At 49.1% G+C, this 17,500-nt stretch overlaps 1 protein-coding gene across 2 annotated transcripts in view; it reads right to left on the minus strand.

The window, feature by feature from the left end:
• Nucleotides 1-150: 150 nt before the first annotated feature.
• The window catches only part of clcn7 (chloride channel 7), a 56,596-nt gene continuing 39,246 nt past the window's right edge, over nt 151-17,500 (minus strand). Inside the window, exons 17-25 of one of the 2 annotated variants that reach the window (XM_042317194.1) lie at nt 17,255-17,427; nt 12,027-12,078; nt 9,288-9,415; nt 8,348-8,433; nt 4,216-4,348; nt 3,993-4,052; nt 3,043-3,219; nt 2,439-2,519; nt 151-291 (exon numbers count right to left, since the gene is read on the minus strand). In XM_042317194.1, coding sequence (XP_042173128.1) covers nt 205-291; nt 2,439-2,519; nt 3,043-3,219; nt 3,993-4,052; nt 4,216-4,348; nt 8,348-8,433; nt 9,288-9,415; nt 12,027-12,078; nt 17,255-17,427 — 977 coding nt within the window. In that variant the 3' untranslated portion in view covers nt 151-204. Of the gene's footprint in view, nt 292-773; nt 807-2,438; nt 2,520-3,042; nt 3,220-3,992; nt 4,053-4,215; nt 4,349-8,347; nt 8,434-9,287; nt 9,416-12,026; nt 12,079-17,254; nt 17,428-17,500 lie in introns of those variants that run through there. The other variant, XM_042317195.1, reaches the window with a different exon arrangement.

The following is a 17,500-nucleotide window of genomic DNA, read 5'->3' on the forward strand; positions in this document are numbered from 1 at the left end:
AGGCTGTAGTTGTTATGCTGTTATGGTGAAAGTCAGACGGACTGTTTTGGCATCGGTGATTGACAAGGACCTCTAACCCCGGGAGAATCAGAATGCATAGATTGGGGGGTCTCACAGGTAACTAGGCAACAGGTGACCAGTGTAGTCTCTTGTGTGTGTGTGTGTGTGTGTGTGTGTGTGGTAGTAATAATAGTAGGATGTGCATCATGTCTGAGCCAGTTGCATCTCCTCCAGTCCGTGTTTCCCCAGGTGGTAGCGAGCCAAGTCCTTCCTGGTCACCAGACCTACGACCTGTAGAGAGAAGAGACAGGTTATACCTACAACCTATAGAGAGAAGAGACAGGTTATACCTACAACCTATAGAGAGTAGAGACAGGTTATACCTACAACCTATAGAGAGAAGAGACAGGTTATACCAGACCTACAACCTATAGAGAGAAGAGACAGGTTATACCTACAACCTATAGAGAGAAGAGACAGGTTATACCTACAACCTATAGAGAGAAGAGACAGGTTATACCTACAACCTATAGAGAGAAGAGACAGGTTATACCAGACCTACAACCTATAGAGAGAAGAGACAGGTTATACCGACAACCTATAGAGAGAAGAGACAGGTTATACCTACAACCTATAGAGAGAAGAGACAGGTTATACCTACAACCTATAGAGAGAAGAGACAGGTTATACCGACAACCTATAGAGAGAAGAGACAGGTTATACCAGACCTACAACCTATAGAGAGAAGAGACAGGTTATACCTACAACCTATAGAGAGAAGAGACAGGTTATACCAGACCTACGACCTGTAGAGAGAAGAGACAGGTTATACCGACAACCTATAGAGAGTAGAGACAGGTTATACCGACAACCTATAGAGAGAAGAGACAGGTTATACCTACAACCTATAGAGAGAAGAGACAGGTTATACCAGACCTACAACCTATAGAGAGAAGAGACAGGTTATACCGACAACCTATAGAGAGAAGAGACAGGTTATACCAGACCTACAACCTATAGAGAGAAGAGACAGGTTATACCAAACCTACAACCTATAGAGAGAAGAGACAGGTTATACCGACAACCTATAGAGAGAAGAGACAGGTTATACCAGACCTACAACCTATAGAGAGAAGAGACAGGTTATACCAAACCTACAACCTATAGAGAGAAGAGACAGGTTATACCTACAACCTATAGAGAGAAGAGACAGGTTATACCAAACCTACAACCTATAGAGAGAAGAGACAGGTTATACCTACAACCTATAGAGAGAAGAGACAGGTTATACCTACAACCTATAGAGAGTAGAGACAGGTTATACCAGACCTACAACCTATAGAGAGAAGAGACAGGTTATACCAAACAGGGACTGGTCCCAGGTGGTTTAAGGACACTATATAGGGAATACTACATTATCATTAGAGAACAGAGACTGGTCCCAGGTAATTTAAGGACACTATATAGGGAATAGGACATCATTTGTAGAAAAATTTATTCTGAACAAAATATTGAATATATGCTATTAACACATAGAACATCTATATAGTTGAACCTATACACACCAGCTCATATATATACATATATATTATCACTCACACACAGTACCGTAGGTGCACACACACACACAGTACCGTAGGTGTACACACACACACACAGTACTGTAGGTGTACACACACACACACACAGTACTGTAGGTGTACACACACACACACACACACACACAGTACTGTAGGTGTACACACACACACACACACACACACACACACACACAGTACCGTAGGTGTACACACACACACACACACACACAGTACCGTAGGTGTATACACACACACACACACACACACACACACAGTACTGTAGGTGTACACACACACACACACACACACACACACACACACACACACACACACACACACACACACACACACACACACACACACACAGTACTGTAGGTGTACACACACACACACAGTACTGTAGGTGTACACACACACACACAGTACTGTAGGTGTACACACACACACACACACACACACAGTACTGTAGGTGTACACACACACACACACACACACAGTACTGTAGGTGTACACACACACACACACACACAGTACTGTAGGTGTACACACACACACACACACAGTACTGTAGGTGTACACACACACACACACACAGTACTGTAGGTGTACACACACACACACACACACACACACACAGTACTGTAGGTGTACACACACACACAGTACTGTAGGTGTACACACACACACACACACACACACACACACACACACACACACACACACACACACACACACACACACACACACAGTACTGTAGGTGTACACACACACACACACACACACACACACAGTACTGTAGGTGCACACACACACACAGTACTGTAGGTGTACACACACACACACACACCAGTAACTCACCCTGTTCTCGCTGTCCACTACCACCAGGTGCCTGAGACCCAGAGCTCTGAACAACTTAAACACACGAGGAAGAGACGTCTCCTGTTGGGGGAGAGAGAGGGGGAGGGGGGGGTGTGTACTCTGCGTGTGTGGTCCCTGTAAGGTCCCTCAGTGAATTACAAACACAGATTCAACCATAAAGACCAGGGAGGTTTACCACTGCCTCACAAAGGGCTCCTATTGGTCGACAGGGTTGGTAGGTTACTTTCTAAATGCACTCTGTTACTCCACAACTCCTAGATGGGTCCAAATTTAAAAAGCAGACAGTGAATATCCCTTTGAACATGGTGAAGTTATTAATTACACTTTGGATGGTGCATCAATACACCCAGTCACTACAAAGATACAGGCGTCCTTCCTAACTCAGTTGCCGGAGAGGAAGGAAACCGCTCGGGGATTTCACCATGAGGTCAATGGTGACTTAAAAACAGTTACAGAGTTTAATGGCTGTGATAGGAGATAACATTGTAGTTTTCACTTTGTCATTATGGGATGTTGTGTGTAAATGTGTGTAACAACAAAATGTGGAATTCACCAAGGAGTCCTTTCTGAAGGCCGTATATACCTGTGGTACGGTGTAGGGTGTAGGGTTCATGAACTCTGTCAGGTCCATCATGCACTCCCTCTCATCCTGGGAGACGTGGATACTCTGGATGGGGGGGAAGCGGGGGTAGGCATCCCTAAAGTCCTTCAGCTGTAGCTTCCTCTGGGTCAACCTGGACCGAGCCAGCTCTACAAACACCTGGACAGAGACAGAGAGAGGAGAGAGAGAGAGGAGAGAGGAGAGAGAGAGAGAGGACAGAAGTGAGAAAGAGAGAGGAGAGAAGAGAGAAAGAGAGAGAGACAGAAAGAGAGAAGAGAGACAGAAAGAGCGGAGAGAGAAGAGAGAGAGAGAGAGAGAAGAGAGACAGAAAGAGAGGAGAGAGAAGAGAGAGAGAGAGAAGAGAGGAGAAGAGAGAAAGAGAGAGACAGAAAGAGAGAGGAGAGAAGAGAGACAGAAAGAGAGGAGAGAGAAGAGAGAGAGAGAGAGAGAAAGAGAGAGGAGAGGAGAGAAAGAGAGAAAGAGACAGAAAGAGAGGAGAGAAGAGAGACAGAAAGAGAGGAGAGAGAGGAGAGAGAAGAGAGAGAATGAGAGACAGAGAGGAGAGAGAGAGAGAGAGAGAGACCTAGAGAGAGAGAGAGAGAGAGAGAGAGAGAGAGAGAGAGAGAAGAGACAGAAAGAGAGAGAGAGAAGAGAGAGAGAGAGAGAAAGAGAGAGAGACAGAAAGAGAGGAGAGAGAGGAGAGAAGAGAGACAGAAAGAGAGAGAGAGAGAGAGAGAGAGAGAGAGAGAGAGAGAGAGAGAGAGAGAGAGAGGAGAGAGAGAGAGAGAGAGAGAGAGAGAGAGAGAGAGAGAGAGAGAGAGAAATTGAGAGGAAAGAGAGGATGGAGAGACCGGGGGGAGAGAATGTGAGAGAGATTAATACAGAGACAGGACAGACAGATCGACAAGACAGACACCTAGAGCCTCTCTCACCTTGTGTTTGAGCAGAACAATGAGCTGAGAACGAAGGATGAGTCCACAGATCTTCCCCAGCTGAGGAGAGGATGAAGGGATGAGTGAAAGAGAAGACAGAAAGCAAGGATGAATGAAATAAGGAGGAGTCATAGACTGTTCAGAGATAATCAACTTTCTCAGCCAATTAGAAGTCAAGCCCAACTATAAGAAATGAATGGCCTTCAGGCGGAGCTTTCCATACATCGTCGCTAGCGGCGACCGGCACGACGACAGGGAAGCCGTTGTGATTGGTGGAGGTGTTGCTAAGGACGTCCACGATGGTGCCAACCTTTTCTATACGGTTAAAACAGGTGACTGGGGCACCCATCACCTCCCTGAGAGAGAGGAAGGATGGAGGGAGGGCCAGGTGGAGAGAGAGATGGAGGGAGAGATTTAGAGAGAGAGGGGGAGGATGGAGGGAGGGCCAGGTGGAGAGAGAGATGGAGGGAGAGATTTAGAGAGAGAGGGGGAGGATGGAGGGAGGGCCAGGTGGAGAGAGAGATGGAGGGAGAGATTTAGAGAGAGAGGGGGAGGATGGAGGGAGGGCCAGGTGGGAGAGAGGGGAGGGAGAGATTTAGAGAGAGGGGGAGATTTAGAGAGAGAGGGGGAGGATGGAGGGAGGGAGGGCCAGGTGGAGAGAGATGGAGGGAGAGATTTAGAGAGAGAGGGGGAGGATGGAGGGAGGGCCAGGTGGAGAGAGAGATGGAGGGAGAGATTTAGAGAGAGAGGGGGAGATTTAGAGAGAGAGGGGGAGGATGGAGGGAGGGCCAGGTGGAGAGAGAGGGGAGGGAGAGATTTAGAGAGAGAGGGGGAGATTTAGAGAGAGAGGGGAGGATGGAGGGAGGGCCAGGTGGGAGAGAGATGGAGGGAGAGATTTAGAGAGAGAGGGGGAGATTTAGAGAGAGGGGGAGGATGGAGGGAGGGCCAGGTGGAGAGAGAGATGGAGGGAGAGATTTAGAGAGAGAGGGGGAGATTTAGAGAGAGAGGGGGAGGATGGAGGGAGGGCCAGGTGGAGAGAGATGGAGGGAGAGATTTAGAGAGAGAGGGGGAGATTTAGAGAGAGAGGGGGAGGATGGAGGGAGGGCCAGGTGGAGAGAGAGATGGAGGGAGAGATTTAGAGAGAGAGGGGAGATTTAGAGAGAGAGGGGAGGATGGAGGGAGGGCCAGGTGGAGAGAGATGGAGGGAGAGATTTAGAGAGAGGGGGAGAGATTTAGAGAGAGGGGGAGAGATTTAGAGAGAGAGGGGGAGATTTAGAGAGAGAGGGGAGATTTAGAGAGAGAGGGGGAGATTTAGAGAGAGAGGGGGAGGATGGAGGGAGGGCCAGGTGGAGAGAGAGATGGAGGGAGAGATTTAGAGAGAGAGGGGGAGATTTAGAGAGAGAGGGGGAGGATGGAGGGAGGGCCAGGTGGAGAGAGATGGAGGGAGAGATTTAGAGAGAGAGGGGGAGATTTAGAGAGAGAGGGGAGGATGGAGGGAGGGCCAGGTGGAGAGAGAGGGGGAGGATGGAGGGAGAGGGGAGATTTAGAGAGCGGGGGAGAGATTTAGAGAGAGGGGGAGATTTAGAGAGAGAGGGGGAGATTTAGAGAGAGAGGGGGAGATTTAGAGAGAGAGGGGAGGATGGAGGGAGGGCCAGGTGGAGAGAGAGATGGAGGGAGAGATTTAGAGAGAGAGGGGGAGATTTAGAGAGAGAGGGGGAGGATGGAGGGAGGGCCAGGTGGAGAGAGATGGAGGGAGAGATTTAGAGAGAGGGGGAGATTTAGAGAGAGAGGGGGAGGATGGAGGGAGGGCCAGGTGGAGAGAGAGATGGAGGGAGAGATTTAGAGAGAGAGGGGGAGATTTAGAGAGAGAGGGGAGGATGGAGGGAGGGCCAGGTGGAGAGAGAGATGGAGGGAGAGATTTAGAGAGAGAGGGGAGATTTAGAGAGAGAGGGGGAGGATGGAGGGAGGGCCAGGTGGAGAGAGATGGAGAGATTTAGAGAGAGGGGGAGAGATTTAGAGAGAGAGGGGAGATTTAGAGAGAGGGGAGTCAGATTTAGAGAGAGAGGGGGAGGATGGAGGGAGGGCCAGGTGGAGAGAGAGATGGAGGGAGAGATTTAGAGAGAGAGGGGGAGATTTAGAGAGAGAGGGGGAGGATGGAGGGAGGGCCAGGTGGAGAGAGAGATGGAGGGAGAGATTTAGAGAGAGAGGGGGAGATTTAGAGAGAGAGGGGGAGGATGGAGGGAGGGCCAGGTGGAGAGAGAGATGGAGGGAGAGATTTAGAGAGAGGGGGAGATTTAGAGAGAGGGGGAGGATGGAGGGAGGGCCAGGTGGAGAGAGAGGGGAGGGAGAGATTTAGAGAGAGAGGGGGAGATTTAGAGAGAGAGGGGGAGGATGGAGGGAGGGAGGGCCAGGTGGAGAGAGATGGAGGGAGAGATTAGAGAGAGAGGGGGAGGATGGAGGGAGGGCCAGGTGGAGAGAGAGATGGAGGGAGAGATTTAGAGAGAGAGGGGAGATTTAGAGAGAGAGGGGGAGGATGGAGGGAGGGCCAGGTGGAGAGAGAGGGGAGGGAGAGATTTAGAGAGAGAGGGGGAGATTTAGAGAGAGAGGGGGAGGATGGAGGGAGGGCCAGGTGGAGAGAGATGGAGAGATTTAGAGAGAGGGGGAGAGATTTAGAGAGAGAGGGGGAGATTTAGAGAGAGGGGGAGAGATTTAGAGAGAGGGGGAGGATGGAGGGAGGGCCAGGTGGAGAGAGAGATGGAGGGAGAGATTTAGAGAGAGAGGGGGAGATTTAGAGAGAGAGGGGGAGGATGGAGGGAGGGCCAGGTGGAGAGAGAGATGGAGGGAGAGATTTAGAGAGAGAGGGGGAGATTTAGAGAGAGAGGGGGAGGATGGAGGGAGGGCCAGGTGGAGAGAGAGATGGAGGGAGAGATTTAGAGAGAGAGGGGGAGATTTAGAGAGAGAGGGGGAGGATGGAGGGAGGGCCAGGTGGAGAGAGAGATGGAGGGAGAGATTTAGAGAGAGAGGGGGAGATTTAGAGAGAGAGGGGGAGGATGGAGGGAGGGCCAGGTGGAGAGAGATGGAGGGAGAGATTTAGAGAGAGAGGGGGAGATTGAGAGAGAGAGGGGGAGGATGGAGGGAGGGCCAGGTGGAGAGAGAGATGGAGGGAGAGATTTAGAGAGAGAGGGGGAGATTTAGAGAGAGAGGGGGAGGATGGAGGGAGGGCCAGGTGGAGAGAGATGGAGAGATTTAGAGAGAGGGGGAGAGATTTAGAGAGAGAGGGGAGATTTAGAGAGAGGGGGAGAGATTTAGAGAGAGAGGGGGAGGATGGAGGGAGGGCCAGGTGGAGAGAGAGATGGAGGGAGAGATTTAGAGAGAGAGGGGGAGATTTAGAGAGAGAGGGGGAGGATGGAGGGAGGGCCAGGTGGAGAGAGAGATGGAGGGAGAGATTTAGAGAGAGAGGGGGAGATTTAGAGAGAGGGGGAGGATGGAGGGAGGGCCAGGTGGAGAGAGAGATGGAGGGAGAGATTTAGAGAGAGAGGGGGAGATTTAGAGAGAGAGGGGGAGGATGGAGGGAGGGCCAGGTGGAGAGAGAGATGGAGGGAGAGATTTAGAGAGAGAGGGGGAGATTTAGAGAGAGAGGGGGAGGATGGAGGGAGGGCCAGGTGGAGAGAGATGGAGGGAGAGATTTAGAGAGAGAGGGGAGGATGGAGGGAGGGCCAGGTGGAGAGAGAGATGGAGGGAGAGATTTAGAGAGAGAGGGGGAGATTTAGAGAGAGAGGGGGAGGATGGAGGGAGGGCCAGGTGGAGAGAGAGATGGAGGGAGAGATTTAGAGAGAGAGGGGGAGATTTAGAGAGAGAGGGGGAGGATGGAGGGAGGGCCAGGTGGAGAGAGATGGAGAGATTTAGAGAGAGGGGGAGAGATTTAGAGAGAGAGGGGGAGATTTAGAGAGAGGGGGAGAGATTTAGAGAGAGAGGAAGGAGGATAGAGGGAGGGCCAGGTGGAGAAAGATGGAGAGATTTAGAGAGAGGGGGAGAGATTTAGAGAGAGAGGGGGAGATTTAGAGAGAGGGGGAGAGATTTAGAGAGAGAGGAAGGAGGATAGAGGGAGGGCCAGGTGGAGAAAGATGGAGGGAGAGATTTAGAGAGAGGGGGGAGAGATTTAGAGAGAGAGGGGGAGATTTAGAGAGAGAGGGGGAGATTTAGAGAGACAGGGGGAGATTTAGAGAGAGAGAAAAAGGAGAGTAGTGAGGTCAGAGGGTCAACTGGTAGTTAAGTCAATGGGAAACGAGCTCATCGGCCAGTAAGCCAATAGGAGAAGGGCTACTCAGCAGTCGGCCAATGAGAGAGTGGCTTACCTGGCTGTTAGCCAGTGGGAGGTGGCAGGGGCCTCCAAGTGCAGGAAGGGAACACTCTGCAGCTTGATGTGGATGTCATACAGACCCTGAGGAACAACCAGATGGATTACTACACAGACTGAACCTCAGAACGACCAGAGGGATTACTACACAGACTGAACCTCAGAACAACCAGATGGATTACTACACAGACTGAACCTCAGAACGACCAGAGGGATTACTACACAGACTGAACCTCAGAACAACCAGAGGGATTACTACACAGACTGAACCTCAGAACGACCAGATGGATTACTACACAGACTGAACCTCAGAACGACCAGATGGATTACTACACAGACTGAACCTCAGAACAACCCTGAGGAACAACCAGATGGATTACTGCACAGACTGAACCTCAGAACAACCAGATGGATTACTACACAGACTGAACCTCAGAACGACCAGATGGATTACTGCACAGACTGAACCTCAGAACAACCAGAGGGATTACTACACAGACTGAACCTCAGAACGACCAGATGGATTACTACACAGACTGAACCTCAGAACGACCAGATGGATTACTACACAGACTGAACCTCAGAACGACCAGATGGATTACTACACAGACTGAACCTCAGAACGACCAGATGGATTACTGCACAGACTGAACCTCAGAACAACCAGAGGGATTACTACACAGACTGAACCTCAGAACGACCAGATGGATTACTGCACAGACTGAACCTCAGAACGACAAACGGTCAACTGAGACTTCTGTTGCCACGAGCAACACCACAGATACTGAGATGAGATGCAACACTTCACTCTCACACAGTCTCCCACAGTCTCAGTGGACAGGGCACTCTCACACAGTCTCAGTGGGTAGGGCAGTCTCCCACAGTCTCAGTGGACAGGGCACTCTCACACAGTCTCATTATATGTGCCTCAGACTCACCTCCACAAAGTAGTCCCCTACTATCTTGGCCGTCAGCAGCACCAACATGATGGGGAGACCGTATGTCACGTTTCCTGTTGCCTCCACCATGATGACTGTTAAACTGAGAGTCATCCTCACGATGCCCCCTAGAGGAGAGGAGGAGACATTACATTACTTATTATTAATACAGTATATACAGTCGTGAGAGTCATCCTCACTATGCCCCCTAGAGGAGAGGACGAGACATTACATTACTTATTATTAATACAGAACGTACAGTCGTGGCCAAAAGTTTTGAGAATGACACAAATATTCATTTTCACAAAGTCTGCTGCCTCAGTTTGTATGATGGCAATTTGCATATACTCCAGAATGTTATGAAGAGTGATCAGATGAATTGCAAAGTCCCTCTTTGCCATGCAAATGAACTGAATCCCCCCCCCAAAGAAACATTTCCACTGCATTTCAGCCCTGCCACAAAAGGACCAGCTGACATCATGTCAGTGATTCTCTCGTTAACACAGGTGTGAGTGTTAACGAGGACAAGGCTGGAGATCACTCTGTCATGATTGAGTTGAATAACAGACTGGAAGCTTCAAAAGGAGGGTGGTGCTTGGAATCATTGTTCTTCCTCTGTCAACCATGGTTACCTGCAAGGAAACACGTGCCGTCATCATTGCTTTGCACAAAAAGGGCTTCAAAGGCAAGGATATTGCTGCCAGTAAGATTGCATCAAAATCAACCATTTATCAGATTATCAAGAACTTCAAGGAGAGCAGTTTAATCGCCCAAGAAAGTCCAGCAAGCGCCAGGACCGTCTCCTAAAGTTGATTCAGCTGCAGGATCGGGGCACCACTAGTACAGAGCTTGCTCAGGAATGGCAGCAGGCAGGTGTGAGTGCATCTGCACACACAGTGAGGCAAAGACTTTGAGGATGGCCTGGTGTCAAGAAGGGCAGCAAAGTAGACACTTCTCTCCAGGAAAAACATCAGGGACAGACTGATATTCTGCAAAAGGTACAGGGATTGGACTGCTGAAGACTGGGGTAAAGTCATTTTCTCTGATGAATCCCCTTTCTGATTGTTTGGGGCATCTGGAAAAAAGCTTGTCCGGAGAAGACATTTCAACGCTATACTCGGCCTTGTCTCAGGGTTGGTAGTTGAAGATATCCCTCTAGTGGTGTGGGGTCTGTGCTTTGGCAAATGGGTGGGGTTATATCCTTCCTGTTTGGCCCTGTCCGGGGGTGTCCTCGGATGGGGCCACAGTGTCTCCTGACCCCTTCTGTCTCAGCCTCCAGTATTTATGCTGCAGTAGTTTATGTGTCGGGGGGCTAGGGTCAGTTTGTTATATCTGGAGTACTTCTCCTGTCCTATTCGGTGTCCTGTGTGAATTTAAGTGTGCTCTCTCTAATTCTCTCTTTCTCTCTTTCTCTCTTTCTCTCTTTCTCTCTCTCAGAGGACCTGAGCCCTAGGACCATGCCTCAGGACTACCTGACATGATGACTCCTTGCTGTCCCCAGTCCACCTGGCCATGCTGCAGCTCCAGTTTCAACTGTTCTGCCTTATTATTATTGGACCATGCTGGTCATTTGAACATCTTGGCCATGTTCTGTTATAATCTCCACCCGGCACAGCCAGAAGAGGACTGGCCACCCCACATGGTTGGTTCCTCTCTAGGTTTCTTCCTAGGTTTTGGCCTTTCTAGGGAGTTTTTCCTAGCCACTGTGCTTCTACACCTGCATTGCTTGCTGTTTGGGGTTTTTTAGGCTGGGTTTCTGTACAGCACTTTGAGATATCAGCTGATGTACGAAGGGCTATATAAATACATTTGATTTGATTTGAAGGTGAACGCTACCATCAGTCCTGTGTCATGCCAACAGTAAAGCATCCTGAGACCATTCATGTGTGGGGTTGTTTATCAGCCAAGGGAGACAAACAAAAACAGACAAATTCTGACAAACTCCAAGCATTGATTATGCAAGAATGGGCTGCCATCAGTCAGGATGTGGTCCAGAAGTTAATTGACAGCATGCCAGGGTGGAGTGCCGAGGTCTTGAAAAAGAAGGGTCAACACTGCAAATATTGACTCTTTGCATCAACTTCCTTGTAATTGTCAATAAAAGCCTTTGACACTTAAGAAATGCTTGTAATTATACTTCAGTATTCCATAGTAACATCTGACAAAAATATCTAAAGACACTGAAGCAGCAAACTTTGTGGAAATTAATATTTGTGTCATTCTCAAAACTTTTGGCCACGACTGTATATACAGTATGTACACTATATATATACACACACACACACACACACACACACACACACACACATACATACATACATACATACATACATACATACATACATACATACATGCATAATATATGTATGTATATACTGTATATACAGTCGTGGCCAAAAGTTTGAGATATATATATATATACACACTATATCTACTACTACTACTACTACTAACTATATCTATTACTAATACATCATGACTTAAACTGAAAGTCATTCTCACTATGCCCCCTTCTGGACAGGGGGAGGAATTGCATTATTACATTAAAATGCATGAAGACAAATCAGGTAAACAGTCAGTGTGACATCTCTACACCAGACTGATAGGAATGACACTATCAGGTAAACAGTCAGTGTGACATCTCTACACCAGAGGAAGGACCCCAGGAATGACACTATCAGGTAAACAGTCAGTGTGACATCTCTACACCAGAGGAAGGACCCCAGGAATGACACTCACCCAGTTGTGCTGCAGCTCCCATTAAAGCATACTTCCCTGGAACGGCCCAAACCTGAGAAAGAGAGCGACACACAGACATTATTGACACCAATCTGGCCAGTGTACGATGCCATGTCTGTGTTGGTCAAAGCAGCTGTTGAAGAGCAGCAGGCCCCCACCAAGCATTCACAGAGAGCACTATGGAGTTCAGACCAGAGAGCACTACGGGGTTCAGACCAGAGAGCACTACGGGGTCCAAACCAGAGAGCACTACGGGGTTCAGACCAGAGAGCACTACGGGGTTTCAAACCAGAGAGCACTACGGGGTTCAGACCAGAGAGCACACAGGGTTCAAACCAGAGAGCACTACGGGGTTCAAACCAGAGAGCACTACGGGGTTCAAACCAGAGAGCACTACGGGGTTCAAACCAGAGAGCACTACGGGGTTCAAACCAGAGAGCACTACGGGGTTCACACCAGAGAGCACTACGGGGTTCAAACCAGAGAGCACTACGGGGTTCAAACCAGAGAGCACTACGGGGTTCAAACCAGAGAGCACTACGGGGTTCACACCAGAGAGCACTACGGGGTTCAGACCAGAGAGCACTACGGGGTTCAGACCAGAGAGCACTACGGGGTTCAGACCAGAGAGCACTATGGGGTTCAGACCAGAGAGCACTACGGGGTTCAGACCAGAGAGCACTACGGGGTTCAAACCAGAGAGCACTACGGGGTTCAAACCAGAGAGCACTACGGGGTTCAAACCAAACCAGAGCACTACGGGGTTCAAACCAGAGAGCACTATGGGGTTCAGACCAGAGAGCACTACGGGGTTCAGACCAGAGAGCACTACGGGGTTCAGACCAGAGAGCACTACGGGGTTCAGACCAGAGAGCACTACGGGGTTCAGACCAGAGAGCACTACGGGGTTCAAACCAGAGAGCACTACGGGGTTCAGACCAGAGAGCACTACGGGGTTCAGACCAGAGAGCACTACGGGGTTCAGACCAGAGAGCACTACGGGGTTCAGACCAGAGAGCACTACGGGGTTCAAACCAGAGAGCACTACGGGGTTCAGACCAGAGAGCACTACCAGGGGTTCAAACCAGAGAGCACTACGGGGTTCAAACCAGAGAGCACTACGGGGTTCAAACCAGAGAGGGGTTCAGACCAGAGAGCATGGGGTTACGGGGTTCAGACCAGAGAGCACTACGGGGTTCAAACCAGAGAGCACTACGGGGTTCAGACCAGAGAGCACTACGGGGTTCAAACCAGAGAGCACTACGGGGTTCAGACCAGAGAGCACTACGGGGTTCAGACCAGAGAGCACTATGGGGTTCAGACCAGAGAGCACTACGGGGTTCAGACCAGAGAGCACTATGGGGTTCAGACCAGAGAGCACTACGGGGTTCAAACCAGAGAGCACTATGGGGTTCAGACCAGAGAGCACTACGGGGTTCAAACCAGAGAGCACTATGGGGTTCAGACCAGAGAGCACTACGGGGTTCAGACCAGAGAGCACTATGGGGTTCAGACCAGAGAGCACTACGGGGTTCAAACCAGAGAGCACACTACGGGGTTCAAACCAGAGAGCACTACGGGGTTCAAACCAGAGAGCACTACGGGGTTCAAACCAGAGAGCACTACGGGGTTCAAACCAGAGAGCACTACGGGGTTCAAACCAGAGAGCACTACGGGGTTCAAACCAGAGAGCACTACGGGGTTCAAACCAGAGAGCACTACGGGGTTCAAACCAGAGAACACTACGGGGTTCAAACCAGAGAGCACTACGGGGTTCAAACCAGAGAGCACTACGGGGTTCAAACCAGAGAGCACTACGGGGTTCAAACCAGAGAGCACTACGGGGTTCACCAGAAAGAGCACAGAGAGCACTACGGGGTTCAAACCAGAGAGCACTACGGGGTTCAAACCAGAGAGCACTACGGGGTTCAGACCAGAGAGCACTACGGGGTTCAGACCAGAGAGCACTACGGGGTTCAAACCAGAGAGCACTACGGGGTTCAAACCAGAGAGCACTACGGGGTTCAAACCAGAGAGCACTACGGGGTTCAAACCAGAGAGCACTACGGGGTTCAAACCAGAGAACACTACGGGGTTCAAACCAGAGAGCACTACGGGGTTCAAACCAGAGAGCACTACGGGGTTCAAACCAGAGAGCACTACGGGGTTCAAACCAGAGAGCACTACGGGGTTCAAACCAGAGAGCACTACGGGGTTCAAACCAGAGAGCACTACGGGGTTCAAACCAGAGAGCACTACGGGGTTCAAACCAGAGAGCACTACGGGGTTCAAACCAGAGAGCACTACGGGGTTCAGACCAGAGAGCACTACGGGGTTCAGACCAGAGAGCACTACGGGGTTCAGACCAGAGAGCACTACGGGGTTCAAACCAGAGAGCACCACGGGGTTCAGACCAGAGAGCACTACGGGGTTCAAACCAGAGAGCACTACGGGGTTCAAACCAGAGAGCACTACGGGGTTCACACCAGAGTAATGTGTACTGTATTGGGGTCAACCTGTCATTTTGTTGGGATTAATTGACTGGGAGATTTGAGCATGCCATACAAAGAGTCTTAACAGTGTGGCACAATGGGGAGAATGATGCCATATAAGCCCATAATGATGGCCATATAACCCCCACAATGATGTCCATATAACCCCCACAATGATGTCCATATAACCCCCACAATGATGGCCATTTAACCCCACAATGATGGCCATATAACCCCCATATAATGATGGCCATATAACCCCCATATAATGATGGCCATATAACCCCCATATAATGATGGCCATATAACCCCCATATAATGATGGCCATATAACCCCCATATAATGATAATGGCCATATAACCCCCATATAATGAGGGCCATATAACCCCCATAATGAGGGCCATATAACCCCCATAAATGATGTCCATATAACCCCCATAATGATGGCCATATAACCCCCATAATATACCCCCCCCATAATGATGGTCCATATATGACCCCCATATAACCCCCATAATGATGACCATATAATAAACCCCCATAATGATGGCCATATAACCCCCATAATGATGGCCATATAACCCCCATATAACCCCCATATAACCCCCATAATGATGTCCATATAACCCCCCCATAATGAGGGCCATATAACCCCCATAATGATGGCCATATAACCCCCATAATGATGGCCATATAACCCCCATAATGATGGCCATATAACCCCCATAATGATATAACCCCCATAATGAGGTGGCCATATAACCCCCATAATGATGGCCATATAACCCCCCCCCATAATGATGGCCATATAACCCCCCCCATAATGATGGCCATATAACCCCCCCATATAACCCCCATAATGATGGCCATATAACCCCCATAATGATGGCCATATAACCCCCATAATATAACCCATATAATGATGGCCATATAACCCCCAAAATGATGGCCATATAAACCCCATAATGATGGCCATATAACCCCCATATAACCCCCATAATGATGGCCATATAACCCCCATAATGATGGCCATATAACCCCCCCCCCCATATAACCCCCATAATGATGGCCATATAACCCCATATAACCCCCATAATGATGGCCATATAAATGATGGCCATATAACCCCCATAATGATGGCCATATAACCCCCCCATATAATGATGGCCATATAACCCCCATAATGATGGCCATATAACCCCCATATAACCCCCATAATGATGGCCATATAACCCCCCCCCATATAACCCCCATAATGATGGCCATATAACCCCCCATATAACCCCCATAATGATAACCCCCATAATAACCCCCCCCATAATGATGGCCATATAACCCCCATATAACCCCATAATGATGGCCATATAACCCCCCCCATAATGATGGCCATATAACCCCCATAATGATGGCCATATAACCCCCATATAATAACCCCCATAATGATGGCCATATAACCCCCATAATGATGGCCATATAACCCCCATATAACCCCCATAATGATGGCCATATAACCCCCATATAACCCCCATAATGATGGCCATATAACCCCCATAATGATGGCCATATAACCCCCATATAACCCCCCATAGTGATGGCCATATAACCCCATATAACCCCCATAATGAGGTCCATATAACCCCCCCATATAACCCCCATAATGATGGCCATATAACCCCCATAATGATGGCCATATAACCCCATAATAACCCCCATAATGATGGCCATATAACCCCCATAATGATAACCCCCATATAACCCCCATAATGATGGCCATATAACCCCCCCCCATAATGATGGCCATGGCCATATAACCCCCATAATGATGGCCATATAATGGCCCCCATAATGATGGCCATATAACCCCCATATAACCCCATATAACCCCCATAATGATGGCCATATAACCCCCATAATGATGTCCATATAATGGCCATATAACCCCCATAATGATGGCCATATAACCCCCATAATGATGGCCATATAACCCCCATATAACCCCCATAATGATGGCCATATAACCCCCATAATAATGGCCATATAACCCCATAATGATGGCCATATAACCCCCCCCATAATGATGGCCATATAACCCCCATAATGATGATGGCCATATAACCCCCATAATGATGGCCATATAACCCCCCCATATAAATGATGGCCATATAACCCCCCCATAATGATGGCCATATAACCCCCCCATATAACATATAACCCCCATAATGCCATATAACCCCCATATAACCCCCATAATGATGGCCATATAACCCCCATAATGATGGCCATATAACCCCCATAATGATGGCCATATAACCCCCATAATGATGGCCATATACCCCCCCCCATAATGATGGCCATATAACCCCCATAATGATGGCCATATACCCCCCCCATAATGATGGCCATATAACCCCCCCCCATATAACCCCCATAATGATGGCCATATAACCCCCATAATGATGGCCATATAATAATGATGGCCATATAACCCCCATAATGATGGCCCCCCATAATGATGGCCATATAACCCCCATAATGATGGCCATATAACCCCCATAATGATGGCCATATAACCCCCATAATGATGGCCATATACCCCCCCATAATGATGGCCATATAACCCCCAGAGTGAGGGCCATATAACACCCATAATGATATCCATATAACCCCCATAATGATGGCCATATAACCCCCATATAACCCCCATAATGAGGGCCATAAAGCCCCCTCACACTCACCGATCCGTTAGGCGTGATAGCAGCCAGCAGTATCCCAAACAGTCTTCCCCAGGCTGCTCCTATGAGCAGAGACGGGATGAAGACTCCAGCTGAGACAGTCAGGCCATAGGTCCAACAGGCCAGGAAGAAATAGGTCAACGTAAACAGACTTAGAGTCAGAGGGTTGTAGGAACCTGGAAGAAGAAGAGAGAGAGAGAAAGAGAGAGAGAGAGAGAGAGAGAGAGACAGAGAGAGAGAGAGACAGAG

Source organism: Oncorhynchus tshawytscha, unplaced genomic scaffold (genome assembly GCF_018296145.1).
Source record: "Oncorhynchus tshawytscha isolate Ot180627B unplaced genomic scaffold, Otsh_v2.0 Un_scaffold_2711_pilon_pilon, whole genome shotgun sequence".
NCBI classification, from domain to species: Eukaryota; Metazoa; Chordata; class Actinopteri; order Salmoniformes; family Salmonidae; genus Oncorhynchus; species Oncorhynchus tshawytscha.